Raw genomic sequence first — 14,239 nt, 5'->3', positions numbered from 1 at the left:
TCATCTTACCTTAAATACTGCCTCCACTAAGAACGTTCGGCCCACTCCCAGCGTGCCACCTGACTTCCACTTCCTGGAAGTTCACATTCCTGCTGTTGCCACACGGATCACGAAGAAGGGAATTAAAAGCTTGGCAGAGTTGGTCTCCCACTTTGCTAGGGAAGACCGGATGGCTGACACGTGTACTCCACTAAGGAGGAGTATTAAATGGGGTGTGACAAATATCGATAAATAAATCATATTTTTTTTATAATGATTCGATTTTTCTTTAAAGTAAATCTCTCTTCTAGAATTTTAGACTTCTTTTCCTTAATGATAGAAAAATCAATTTAGCCGAAGCATACATCATCTTTTCCATCACCATTTGCAAGCTTTCACACCAACATCTCTCGACTGAGTCTCCATTTTACACGCTTGTCTTGAAGGAGCAAGGAGGAAGGCCCTTTGGTATTAATTTGGCCTTTTGGTGCTCAATCAAGCGCTGAGGTGGAATACAAAAGTCGTATTATCATGACTTGAATTTTTATGTAGGATAATGATATTTAGATAACATTGTTATGATAATATTTGAACATCATCTATGTATCATTTTGTGATTGGTTCAAAATTACTTTACAATCAATAATAATCATAAACATCACCATACACTACATAATGACACGTAAATGATATTCAAATGTTGTCAAAAAAATATTGTCTAAGTATCACTATATATAGAATATCTTTTTAAGAGTTAAAGGTTAACTGTGCTACCATCTACTATGATACTCAAAGCATTGTTGCTTTAAACCATAACCCATTTTTACACTTCAAAAGAAAAACACATGCAACTAACATCTTTTTGATCACGTATTAATGTTCCTATACTCTTTTTTTATCAAAATATTTTTAAACAGCAAGAAAAAAAAAAACAAACTCGTGTGTACGGACGGATATGATAGTAGTTCCAAGAGAAGTCTTGGTTTTGGTCACGGGTATTGGAAAACGTGTATTGTTTTCAATTGACTCGGCCAGCCACCTTCCAAGTTCGGAATTTTGACTGCCCACTTGAATTAAATATGCATTATTTGACTGAACCACTAACTCAATAAATAGAAGATAATAATTAAAGAGTATCAATGTCATAGATTAGTATCAAATAAAAAGGCTAATGATATATAAAAAACATTATTTTGACAATATTTTAACATCATCATATGTGTCATTGTGTAATTGATCCAAATGACACAATGACAACATCATAGATTAATCATACAATGACACGTATAATGATATTCAAATGTTATTAAGAAAATATTGTCTAAATATCTTTATTCAAATAAAAAAATAGAAATGAATAGTTTGATTTATGAATCTGACAAAAGCGCAGTTTGGTTATAAAGTGATAGCAGCATCCTTTGGGCACCCAAAGATCAGAATGGCCGTGGTCTCCTGCATGCTTATTATCTTTCTTTGTTTTCCATTTCTAAAATTTGTATCTGTAGCCACCGCCCAGAAGCACGTATGTGATAATGGCAACGGCAACTACACAGCCAACAGCACCTACAGCAGCAACCTCAACACCCTTTTATCCACTCTCTCTTCCAACACACAAATCAACTACGGTTTCTACAACTTTTCATATGGCCAAAACAGTGACATAGCTAATGCCATAGGGCTCTGTAGAGGAGATGTTGAGTCAGAGAGGTGCCGCAGCTGCCTCAAAAACTCCACACTCGATATACAACACAGATGTCCAAACCAGAAAAATGCAATTCTATGGTCCGATCTATGCATGTTGCGCTACTCTAACGAAACAATATTCCATAAAATGGAAACTTCTCCTGGTTATTACTGGTGGAACTTAGAAAATGTAACAGAACTGAATCAGTTCAGCCAAGTGCTCGGGAACTTAATGAAGCGCCTAAGAGGGATAGCTGCATCAGGTGACTCCCGTCGTAAGTATGCTGCGGCAGAAAATGCAACTGGTTTAAATTTTCAGACCATATACGGTGCTGTGCAGTGCACCCCTGATTTGTCTCAACAAGAATGTAATCAATGCTTAGAGGGGGCTATCTCAGAGATCCCAAACTGCTGCGATGACAAGGTAGGAGGTAGAGTTCTTAGACCAAGTTGTAATCTTAGATTCGAAACTTACAGATTCTACGGAACTGAAACAACATTAGACCCGGTTCCAGAGGCACCTCCTCCATCCAATACCACTTCCTCAAAAGGTACTTCCTTTTCTTCTCAGTTTTCCTATTCACCCAAATAAACAGCAACCCAAATTAGTAATTAGGCATTTTGGTATTTTACAATCCTTGAAATGTCTTACCGGGTAGAGGATTCTTGTTTCTGCAGAAAGTGGCAACACGACAATAATTGTCATTGCGGTAGTTGTGCCTACTGTTGTTGTTGTTATTTTGCTCATTTGTCTCTTGCTATATTTAAGGAGGTTGAAGGCAAGGAAAAATCTTGCAGGCAAGTCCAGTTATCAATTTCTTGTGATTTTTTTTTGTCTGTTTGAGGCAAACCCGAATGCACCCACAACGGTATTGTTATTCGAACATATTCCAAAAACTAACTAGTTTAAATCCGTTTCCCTCGTGAAGTTAAAGAAGAACAAGATGATGAGGATGAAATTAAAATTGTTGAGTCATTGCATTTCAACTTTGACGCAATACGAGTTGCTACCGAGGACTTCTCTGATTCTAAAAGACTTGGACAAGGTGGATTTGGAGCTGTTTACTGGGTAAGTAACCCTGTTGAATCAGACACACATCGTCAAAACATTCTATAATTAACAGCAGTTAGCAAATTATTTACTATACCTGACAGTGATATATATTTTCAGGGCAGGCTCCCCAATGGACAGATAATTGCAGTGAAAAGGTTGTCGAGAGATTCTGGACAAGGAGATACGGAATTTAAGAATGAAGTGCTTTTAGTGGTGAAGCTTCAGCACCGGAATTTAGTTAGGCTACTTGGTTTCTGTTTGGAAGGAAGAGAAAGATTACTCATCTATGAATTTGTTCCCAATAAAAGCCTTGATTACTTCATCTTTGGTACCTTTTAATTATGACTCACTGCTGCTCTATATTTCACTTCTTGCTCAACACAAATCTAATTATTGGTAGAGTTAAAACTGTTGGCGGCTATATGTGCAGATCCAGCCATGAAAGCACAGTTGGATTGGGAAAAGCGCTACAAAATCATTAGAGGTATTGCTCGAGGTCTTCTCTACCTTCACGAAGATTCTCAGCTACGAATTATCCATCGAGATCTCAAAGCAAGCAACATTCTCTTAGACGATGAGATGAATCCTAAGATAGCAGATTTTGGCATGGCAAGACTGGTTTTAATGGATCAAACTCAAGTAAACACAAATAGAATTGTTGGAACCTAGTAAGTATTAGAATATGTTATAGCTTGTTGATGGTTGAGAATTCAATTTCAACCAACCATCGAAAAAGAACTTTTTATCATTAGTATTTTCACCAAATCGTGAATTTGTAACTCTTGAAAGAGTTAGAATCTATCTGTTTCATATTTAAAAGGTTACATTAGAAATTGAAACACAAGGAAATTAATCATCTGGTCCATATTGGTCTGTAGTGGATACATGGCACCGGAGTATGCAATGCAAGGACAATTTTCAGTGAAATCGGATGTGTACAGTTTTGGTGTACTGATTCTTGAGATTGTAAGCGGCCAAAAAAACAGTGGAATTAATAATGGGGAAAATATGGAGGATCTACTAAGCTTCGTAAGTCTATTTCTTTTGTCACTATTGATTACATGCTCAAAAACATTAATATAGAAGTAAATCAATGATCTGATAAAAAAAAATTTGCAGGCTTGGAGAAACTGGAAGGAGGGGAAGGCTATAAATGTTGTAGATCCATCACTTAATAGCAATTCACGGAATGAAATGATGAGATGCTTGCATATTGGTTTACTATGTGTTCAAGAAAATTTTCTAGACAGACCAACTATGGCTAACATTATACTGATGCTTAATAGTCATTCTCTGAGTCTCCCTATTCCTGCAGAACCAGCATTTTATGTGAACAGTAGAACTAGAAGCCTTCCAGAGATGCAGTCATGGGAATATAATTCAAGGGAAACAGGATCAAGTGAACCGATACTTAAATCAGTTCAGGAATCAGAAAATGAAGCTTCAATCACTGAGTTATACCCTCGCTAAATATTGATAATATTCATCATCAATGTTTCTTGTCTTAAACAAAAAATCAAATTTTCCTATAGTGCAAAATCTTCATTATATACATCTAATCCTTTGCCTCACTTAGAATAAAACATTTTATATGACTTACCATCATCTTTTTCTTAATGATTTTCTTCTAGTTTAATCAACTTATAACTTTAATTAATATGCAATTTTGTTATTAATTATTGATGTAGTTACGAAATGGTCTCTCAAATCTCCCTTAATTAGAATATGACAGGTTAGTCCTTTTCAATGTGTACTTTTTAATAATTGAGTTAAATATGTTTTTAGTCCCTATACTTTGAGGCGATTTTGATTTTAGTCCATTTTCAAACTATGGTACAATTTAGTCCTTCAACTTTAGAAAACTCTGGTTTTAGTCCTTTTCACCAAAAATTTTTAACTTTATTTGTTGTTTCAAGCACGTTTTATTATAGCATTTGGATTGTTTACACTATTTGACACATTTTTACTTCAATGTTAACTGAGAAACGCGTTTGAAATAACAAATAAAGTTAAAAAAAAATTGGTAAAAAGGACTAAAACCAGAGTTTTCTAGAGTTGAAGGACTAAATTGTACCATAGTTTGAAAATGGACTAAAACCAAAATCGCCTCAAAGTATAGGGACTAAAAACATATTTAACCCTTAATAATTTGATGTTCCATATTGTGAAACGTCTGTATAGTAATTCTTATGTGTTGATTGATGATGATGTGATTTAGAGATCCTGGAATTCTTTGTGCATCTCCAATGTTTCTAGATTGTCCTTCTTAACTGTTTGTATGTCTACACAGAAATCTGAAAAAAAAAAAAAAAAGAAGAATTGACTGTTGATTCTTTTTAAAAAATTAAAAGCAAACCTTACACCTCCTTAAAGCTACTGCACCTCCCTTAAAATCAAAACCTCTCTCGAGCTTTTTCCCTCCCTCCTCCTTCAAGTCCTCTTCTAGTATCTGTATGTGTTTCTCCTTTCCTCTCTCGGTGCAACTCTCCCTCTCAGTGACTCAGTGCGCTGTTTTCTTTAAGGCTCGCGAGCAAGGGCAATAAGTAGTGGTAAAATAAACAAAATATATGTAAAATTTAAAAAAAAAATATAATAAAAGGGCAATTGCATTTTGAACTACGGCACAATCATAAGTGGAGTTCAAAATGCGACAGACCCTTAACCGGCATTCAAACTGTGGTTAAGGGTCGTCAATGTTCGAACCAGTTAAGGTTCAACCATACTTCGAAATACAGTGATTTTTAATCGATGTTCGAATGTTGACAAGCTCTTAACTGCATTTCAAACATTGATTAAGGGTGTTCCACTATTATAACCTCAAATGTACGCTTAAATGTTGTTCCGATGAAAAATCGAGACCCGACCACCACTCAATCATCGGGGACCACCAACACATCAGGACCACGAACACGAGGGATCACAGCTCTCGAAACAACAAACCAACACGAAAAGCAAAGAAAAAGCAAAATGAATGAGCGAGGGGGTGGTGGGGTGCAACATATATTAAACCACATTTTACATTTAATGTGGGTGGTTCGACAACATCATTACTCCATCGGTGCAAAAATTCCGTTGAGCTTCATTTAATGTAGAGGATATTATGGAAAACTTAGAGGTGTAGCCAAAACTCGTGGAGGCAGGAAGAATTACTATATGATTTAAATATGGGAATATAGTGATGACAAACCTTTCGCCAAGAGCCTAATCATAAATAAATATGGTTACGCAAATCCAAGAAGAGTTATAACTGGAAGGTGAAGTCAAGTTCTTCTTCTATTGGACCATCATCGAGTAGAATAAATTTGGATCTTGTATTTTGGGGCAAGTAGAATAAGGTTGGGTGTTACTCCCTCCACCACCACCCGAAGTGTTCCTGCACCTCTCTACTATTTTCTTTTATTTCAAAAATACTCTACACCTTCCCATTATTTTCTTTTATTTCAAAAATACCTTAAATCTACCCATGATCCTCGACAATCTTTCTCCTTCTCTCTCCACATTAATGGAGCATTCATATGGCTCAAATTTGAACTTGTGATATATTCCAAAATGTAAAATTCAAATTTTGTTCTAAATTTCTAGAAAAATGTTTATATATATATGTGTTTTTTTTACATTTAATATCTATAATTTTTAACATTATATTATGTTTTAACTTACCGACATGTTTGACTCAAATAACTTGAATAAGGTACTTAATTTATTAGATACATAATATAAAAATATTATTAAATACTTAAAATATAAAAGAAAAGTTATTTGTTAAAGATTTGAAATTTATTTAGTTCTTTCGTCATTATAAAGTTAGTATATAATAATAATAATATATTATTATTTACTATTAATATTATTATGTTTATTATTTTGTATTTGTATCTAACTTTTAAGTTTATTAAACGGAAGTGGTAGAAGCACTAATATTGAATTTTCCTCTAAATTTTATATTTTGCAATATATCACAAGTTCAAATTTGAGCCATTTGAATGCTCTATTAATGTAGAGAGCGAAAGAGAAAGATTGTTGAGGATATTGGGGAGATGTGTGAATGCTCCATTAATGCAGAGAAAAAGATTGTTAAGGATAATGGGGGAGGTGTAGGGTATATTTGGAATAAAAGAAAATAATGGGGAGGTGTAGAGTATTTTTGAAATAAAAGAAAATATTGGGGAGGTGCAGGAGCACTTGGGGTGGTGGAGAGAGCAACACTCAATAAGGTTTTAGACCACTTAAGTCAACAAAGGCCAATGCCCAAAGTTGATCAAATGGGATGTCGAAAAAGGCTAGAGTGGGATGCAAGTTAGGCGGTCCAAACCTTTGAAAGAGTGGTCATGTGTCATGTTCACATTGGAGAGGATTTCCTATGGATAATGGCCATATATCCTCCTTTTAGTAGAGATGATTTTTGCCACATGTCTTTCTCCTAATGGAGAGGATTTCTCACCTTGTTCTCCAAGCTGGCCAAAGTTGAGTTTTTAGGTTTAACTTTTACAATTTAAAGACACTCTTGACCTATGAATAAATGTGTCTCACTCTCGTATTCATCTGTTAATTTGAGTGATATTATAATGTCATTTTTTTGTCAAACTCTCATCTTAGGTCATTCAAGACTAGAACATCCTAAATAGTCTCCTCTAACTACCTTTCTCAAGAATTGACCTAATATCTTTTAGAACATCAAACACCATTCCTTCCATCATAAATCACCAAAATCGAGAGTTTCACCTTATTTTTTCACCAGCTTCTGCACCATATTTTCATTTTTATAATGGTCATAACATCTCTTCTAGTTTTGACCTAGTGTTTCAAAATTTTTAAACACAAACAAATAACAATAAAATACTTCCTATAAAACTAAGTAATAAGGATGGAAGTGTTAAATCTCACGTCCACAAAATATAAGATAAGTTTATGGTTTACAAATGGATTTATTTTATGTTATTTTACAAAATTAAGTGAGATTTAAATTTATTTTTTTTAAATAATATAAAAACTATGCGAAATGATTTGTTGGAGTTTATATCTTACTCTATTTCGGAAGATTTATTCTTAGACTTATCATGTAATAAAGTTAACTTACACACTAAAGTCTAAAGTCTGCTTTAAGAATAAGTGTGTTTTTCTTTTTGCATACAACTCGCTGTTTAGCATGACTTTTAGATACTGCCAAAATAAGTTTACCAATAATAAACAAGGAATTCGTAGAAATTAATATTTTTATGACATTCGTAAACAAAAGTTCGTAAAATGATGCTTTTCTGTCCATATGTCCGCGGCTAATTCATTCATAATTGATCATTGAAAATTCAGCACATTTCACATCATTATCGTTGATGGAGATAGGTCTGAACAAATCACCCACTTCTTTGCTCTTATAGTATATTCTAAAGTCATCGTAGCGCAAAAATAATCTTTGCTTGCTCTTCAAGTCATTTCATAACAATGCAAACAATGTTAGATAAATAAACTAACAGTTTTATTAATTTAAAATAAAAGTAAAAGAAACTTATAAAATGTGTAGATACTTCTTATTTCCATTATCATTCCCTATTAAAACATTAAATATTAGTTATACACATATTCAATCAATATATATGTTTTTTTATTAAAATCATAAAAATTTTAATATATTTTTATTCATAAAGTTTTTATTTATCGTCTATTTTCACTTATTGTTTTGATTTCTAATATAATTATTTTTTAACAAAATACTACTATTTATACAAATAGAAAAGTAAGTGTATAATTTGTTTATTTTGAATTGTACATTAACTCAAGCAAGTATGAGTGGTTGAGTTGTTATGTTATGTGAGTCAAAGTAGAACTATTTGATATAAAAAACATATTGTTCGTGAAGGTTATGTTGGTTCAAAATGTTAAGCAAGATGGTTTATTTGTTGTAAAATAGTTGTGAAACTGCTGTTGTAAAAACAATAATAAGTTCCTTTTGGATTAGAGAGATGTTTAAAAGAAAATAATGAAAATGAAGGTGGAGAATCGATTATGCAACAAACTAATCGATTCTTTTTGAAAATGTTAAAAAAATTATAAACAAAAGTAACTTCTTAATTTCAATTTTCTCTATAATAGTAAAAAGATTTACAAAGAAACTACTTTACAATTGAAAGAGAATAGATTATTTCTAACCATTTTAATATGCTTAATCATTATTAGTATTTATGTTTTTCTATCATAATAAAAATATATAATAAATATTAAAAAAAATAAAGTAAATTAAATTATTCTCATTTTTAAATTATATTAATATATACAAAGTTTTATTTTTTTCATATCAATCACATTATCTATAAATATTTCCCTTATTCCTCTAACTTCAAAAAATTTAACTTTCTAATATTTTTTTTCAGTTTTTCGTTTCGATTATGTTGTATTTCTAGACTGATGTGAAAAAGAAAAAAAAAAGAGAAGTGAGCAATATTTATTTGAATGAAAGAGGAAAAAATAAAAATAAAAGAAATAAAAAAATGATAATAAAACATTTTTATATTATTATATTTAGAAAATATTTTATAGAATAAATTATTTTACAAATTATTAAAATATAAATTAATTATTTTATTTTAGTTATTTTTTTAGTACTTTCACTTTTAAAAAAATATAATTATTAATAAAATATTAATGCCATAATGTTTTTAGCAAAACTTCTCACTTTCGTTTTGCATGATATTTCTTCTTCTTTTTACCCCGCAGCATACCGACTCTTAATTTATAATTATTTCTACTTTTAGCTTTAAACTTTTTATGTAATTTTGATATATTTTTTTTGCTATTTTTAATTCTAATAACTTTCAGTTTAACTAGTTATAATTTTTTTTCCACTTTGACTAAAATGAGGTTAAATATGTTTACTTTTTAAATTTTAACGTAAAAATAAAATTGTCTATTTACAATTTATTTTTAAAATTTGAAAATTAAAATATATCAAAGTGCAAATGTTTTTACTAAATTCAATAATTTCTTTTTTTTTAAGAGTTGAAGTTAAACACAATTTAAATATTCTTTTTTCTTTCCACCATATGAAGCTTTTTTTTAGATAAAATTGTGATGGACAAGACTCCAAAATGAACAATACTTCAAATGTATGTTGATTGACCTTAACGATGTCATTTGATGGACTTGAGTTCGGAACATTGATACTAATTGGATCTATAAGAGAACATTCGGTCCTTAGAGTTGATCATGGAACATTCCGTCCTTTAAACCCTCCATTAGAGATGACAGAACATTCCCCTTAGACCTCAACATGGGAGCTTATGTTCCTACCACACTCAATAGTCTTACATCTTTTAGGAGTCAAGGTCAAAACCATGATAGAAAAGGCTATAAAACAGACAATACCTTGGATGTATGGTGATTGACCCTAATGATGTCATTTAGAGGAGGACTTGGGATCGAAACATTGGCGTCCACCATGGGACTCTAGTAAAACGTTTCTCCAACCTCACCTTCATATGGTCACCACCCGAAGATCCGCACAACCCTCCCATGAGATGGAGATCAACCAAGTGAGGACCCTTCACTACCAAGTGTATATGCTCATACAACAACATGATGAACAACTTAGGAAATATCATATCAAGATTGAGGCCCTACTCAACAACAAACCGACCTTCAGAAGTCAGTAGAAGCTGACTAACCTAGAAAATGGAAACTCATCTTCTTATCTTCACAAGTGAGGCTTAAAAGCACAAAACTCGTTAAAATGAGAAGCCCTTTTATGGTCCTAAAAGCATCACCCTCCCTTTTAACGGTGGCGACAACGTTCAAAACATGGATGCCATATACAGGTAAAATGTGCTTGTATTTTTCATATTCTCGTTGATGATGTAGGTGTGGAGGACCAAGATTCGAAGTCAACCTAGTAAAAGAAGATGCTTCTATTTGGCCTACCGAAAACTGGGGCCCAATTTTGAGAAGATGATCAAAACAACTGTCATCGTCATTTGTGAAAAAATTTCGTAGATGCACAGCCCGACAAACGTGACTTCAGTTGTAACGTCATCTCCTCGACCTCAATCGCGAAGCTTGACCAGCCGAGTTGAACAACCTGACATCCCGACAAGAATCCAGTAGAGGCCAAGATCGAGCCCCTTAACGCTAGACTTCGAGGAAACAAAGCAAGACAACCCAGCCTAGAACAAGAGACAGTTTGGACGAACCTACAACTCCGAACAAAAGCCAGATCAACACAAACATCACAACCCACATCAAGACAAAAAATACTGTAGTCCCAAGATTTTGAAGAACATCTTGAAAAACGGATAAACTTCCAAGAGCCAAGTGGTAATCGATTAACTTAGCAGAAATTTTGAAGAGCTTAAAGCAAATAACCCAATGCATGACTATGGAAATTCATAGAGCTACTTAAGACGATCGATAGAGGCAGCACAGACCCTCTCGGGATAGAGAGTCGATAGAGTTTCAAAAGCATACCGGAGATTCCAACAAGTGAGTAAACTAAGTAGGACATTAGACTTCCTAAACACATACACCCCTAGTATCTAAAAATCGAAAAATGAGGTTGGCTACGCATACTTGCCTAACAACTTTCATGACCAGAAATGTCCTAGGAAAACACCATGGAGGGGATTCTTAAACCTAAGAAAGACCTTGATCGCCGAGCTCAGACGAGGTTATCCTTTATTGGTTGAGCTTCGCGGCCAAGTTTATCCTTTGTTGGCCAAGCTTCATGACTGAGCTTCTTCCTTTCTCTTTTGAATTTTATGAGATCAATTCTCTTTCCTTTCTTTGTTTTTCCTTGCACTGTGAGTATGTTTTGTAGCATCTTTTGTCTTCCCGATGCGCAGAAGTGAGGTAAGATAAGATGTTGTGGCCACTATGGTTGAGATGCTTCTAATAATGCTTGGTTGTAAAACCTTGTTATTAATTGAAGCACTATGATTGGTTTATTGCGGTGTGTCTTGTCGTTGTGGGTGTATTATATATTTGAGTGTGTTTTTGTTGTAAACAATTCCCTTTATGTTAATAATACTTTTTTTTGGTTGACTCACCTGCCGAGGTGTCTGGTGGTGTGCCCGGGGAGTCTGATATCCTTCCTAGTTTACTTGCCTGTTGAGATGTTTGGTATATCTTTAAGACATTGTCAACTCTCCATCCCAACAGAGTTATGATGCCTCTGTTTACTGCAATCTCATTTTGAGTGGTTGGACCGTCCACGAGTTTCCCTATTCATGTGTCAAGCTTATTTTCTTTAAGCGCTTTGGGACTCGTGTTGAGTAGATTGACTACTACTCACTTGGCTCTTATCAGTTTATCTGATTTTTGAGAGGTTTTGTGGAATCATAGGACTCTACTGATTTTGCATCTTGGGGTAGGCTACAATGTTTGTGCTTGTCGTGCTCTTGTTCAGAGTGGCTAAAATGTTTGTGAGTTTATTCTGTTCTATGCCGGGTTGACATACTCTGATCTATTTGAGCTCAACGTTTGAGGAGAGTAGTCTCAGCTCGATCGTGAACCTCACCTAGTTGGTGGGTTGTGCTCTTTTGGAGATTGCGAACGCCTTTTTCACAGGGGTTTGGCTGAGGTTAGGGAGAGGATCTCTCATTTTCTAGGTCAACCAGCCTCTACTGAAGTCCTTAGAGTTCGTGGAGGTCCGTCTGTTGTTGAGCATGCAAGGGCTCAAGGTCGATATCATATTGTCAACATCGTTCGTGGTTCTATTGAACGATCGCCATTGGGTTGTATTCCATCTCGTGGCAGAGTTAAGCTTGACCTCGGGTGGTAATGTCGTTATTGAATTTGTTGTCATCACTCTCCTAATCGTCGAACTCAACACTAAGGAAATTGTTTTCTAGGTAGCGAAAATTGCAACGACATGTGGTTGGTTTCGTTAAGCCATTTTTGCATCTTTTACAAATATGGTGATGATTGCTTTCATCGCCCTCTTAAACTTGGGCCCGAGCTTGTTGGTGGGCCTGATAGGAGTATCTTCCTATGCTGTGATGATTTGGAGTCTTGATCCTCCGCTCCTATACCGTCAGTAAATGTATAAAGAATATAGGCACATTTTGCCTACGATTGGGGCAGAGATGAGATGTGGCATTCACATTCCTGTTGACATTGACATAATTAAGATGAAGGATGGTGTTTATGACCATAGAAATGCTTCTCACGTTGGTGAGTTCCATGCTTGTGAGCCTTGCTTAATTTTGTTATTCAACACCTAACATAGTTAACGGCAAGAATGGGAAAGGCAACAAATTTCTTACGTGGAGGCAGGATAAAGTTTTACCTAGGCCCTATGGTTGGCACCAAATGATCTTTCTAGGATCTTGAGCGTTGATTTGCAAACATGTAACACTAGTACAAAAATCGCGTAAACGTCGAATATTTTGGGCTTTTAACGGCGAATTCACGAACAACGTCATATCAGTAGACGTTAAATTTACGTCGAATTTTAAAAAATTCAACGTCAAATTAACGTCAAATTTTGTCAATATACGACATTAACTTAACGTCAAATTTTGTCAATATACGATGTTAATCAATTTCTTTTATTTTTTTTAATTAATTGTGATCATTTTTTACAACTCTACGAGACCTGAAAAGCATAAAAACAACATATTTCAATTTTTGGTATTTTATAAAGCATGAACTATGAACGTGTAGTGTAGTATCAACAACAAACAGCAATAACCAACAACAAACAAGTTCAATAAAACAACAACAACAATAACAAAAAACAAGTTCAACCAAACAACAACAACAAACAAGTTCAACCAAATAACAACAATAAACAAGTTCAACAAAAAAAAAAACAACAACAAACAAGTTCAATAAATAAGTTCTTCAAAACGAAAATGAAAACTAACCTTCAAAAGGTGAGTTCATCGGAATAAAGTGAGAGAGAAAGCAGAATGCACCTATGAAGGACAAGAGCACGAAAATAATCGATCAAAACAAACGAAAATCATACATAAAGTAGTTAATTAACATGCATTTGTATCAAATGAAAGAAAGATTACTTGTGATGGTCGTCAAACTTCGTTCAAGAAAAGTTTAAGAAGAGAATAGGGTCTCGCGCTAAGATAAAGTGAATGAATTTTCAATCTTCTGCTCAAATTTTTATTAAATTCACTAACCTTTTAACGTCTAACGCTAGGACATTCGACGTTTTATATACTTTTACGTTGAATTACAATTATAAACGACGTTTAATAATTGTATTTATTTATTAAAATACCATCGGTCATTTTTAACGTTGGCTACTTAGTGGTTGGACATTGAACGCGTGACATTATACATTGTTTTTGCACTGGTGTAACAAGATCCTAGCGTGGTTTGAATGCTTTTGATGGTTTGAATTGAATCCCTTGTTACTTAGAAAGGGGGATCCACTTGCAAAAGATTTTCCGATGCTCAAGTTAGTAAATGAGTTTGGATCTTTACAAATATAGTGAGTATGAGTGATTATTAAGTAAGTACTCCTTGGGAAATACTAGATATTTATGAGATCAACATGGGTTGTGGACCTACGTTATCATT

General features: G+C 33.9%; 1 protein-coding gene across 2 annotated transcripts; it reads left to right on the top strand.

The window, feature by feature from the left end:
* Nucleotides 1–1,383: 1,383 nt before the first annotated feature.
* Nucleotides 1,384–4,294, top strand: LOC106771088 (cysteine-rich receptor-like protein kinase 10). 2 transcript variants are annotated; one of them, XM_014656988.2, is made up of 7 exons: nt 1,384–2,213; nt 2,341–2,460; nt 2,592–2,731; nt 2,834–3,044; nt 3,147–3,384; nt 3,595–3,745; nt 3,836–4,294. In XM_014656988.2, exons 1-7 carry the CDS (start codon nt 1,418–1,420, stop codon nt 4,184–4,186), a joined length of 2,007 nt encoding a protein of 668 aa, XP_014512474.1. In that variant the 5' UTR covers nt 1,384–1,417; the 3' UTR covers nt 4,187–4,294. The 2 variants fall into 2 exon arrangements, with proteins under 2 accessions (XP_014512474.1, XP_022641017.1); XM_022785296.1 differs by lacking the exon at nt 1,384–2,213 and having other exon boundaries at nt 2,351–2,460; nt 2,839–3,044.
* The last annotated feature ends 9,945 nt before the right edge of the window (nt 4,295–14,239 follow it).

The sequence above is a fragment of the Vigna radiata genome, chromosome 8 (genome assembly GCF_000741045.1).
Source record: "Vigna radiata var. radiata cultivar VC1973A chromosome 8, Vradiata_ver6, whole genome shotgun sequence".
NCBI lineage: Eukaryota > Viridiplantae > Streptophyta > Magnoliopsida > Fabales > Fabaceae > Vigna > Vigna radiata.
The sequence above is the reverse complement of the archived record's forward strand: the minus strand, read 5'-3'. Positions and strand labels throughout refer to the sequence as shown.

Excerpts from the sequence above, each read along its gene's own strand:
- LOC106771088 (XM_014656988.2), top strand. The coding sequence starts at position 1,418 with ATGGCCGTGGTCTCCTGCATGCTTATTATCTTTCTTTGTTTTCCATTT. Across the intron at positions 2,214-2,340 it reads CAATACCACTTCCTCAAAAG|AAAGTGGCAACACGACAATA; the intron begins GTACTTCCTTTT and ends TTGTTTCTGCAG. Across the intron at positions 3,045-3,146 it reads CCTTGATTACTTCATCTTTG|ATCCAGCCATGAAAGCACAG; the intron begins GTACCTTTTAAT and ends CTATATGTGCAG.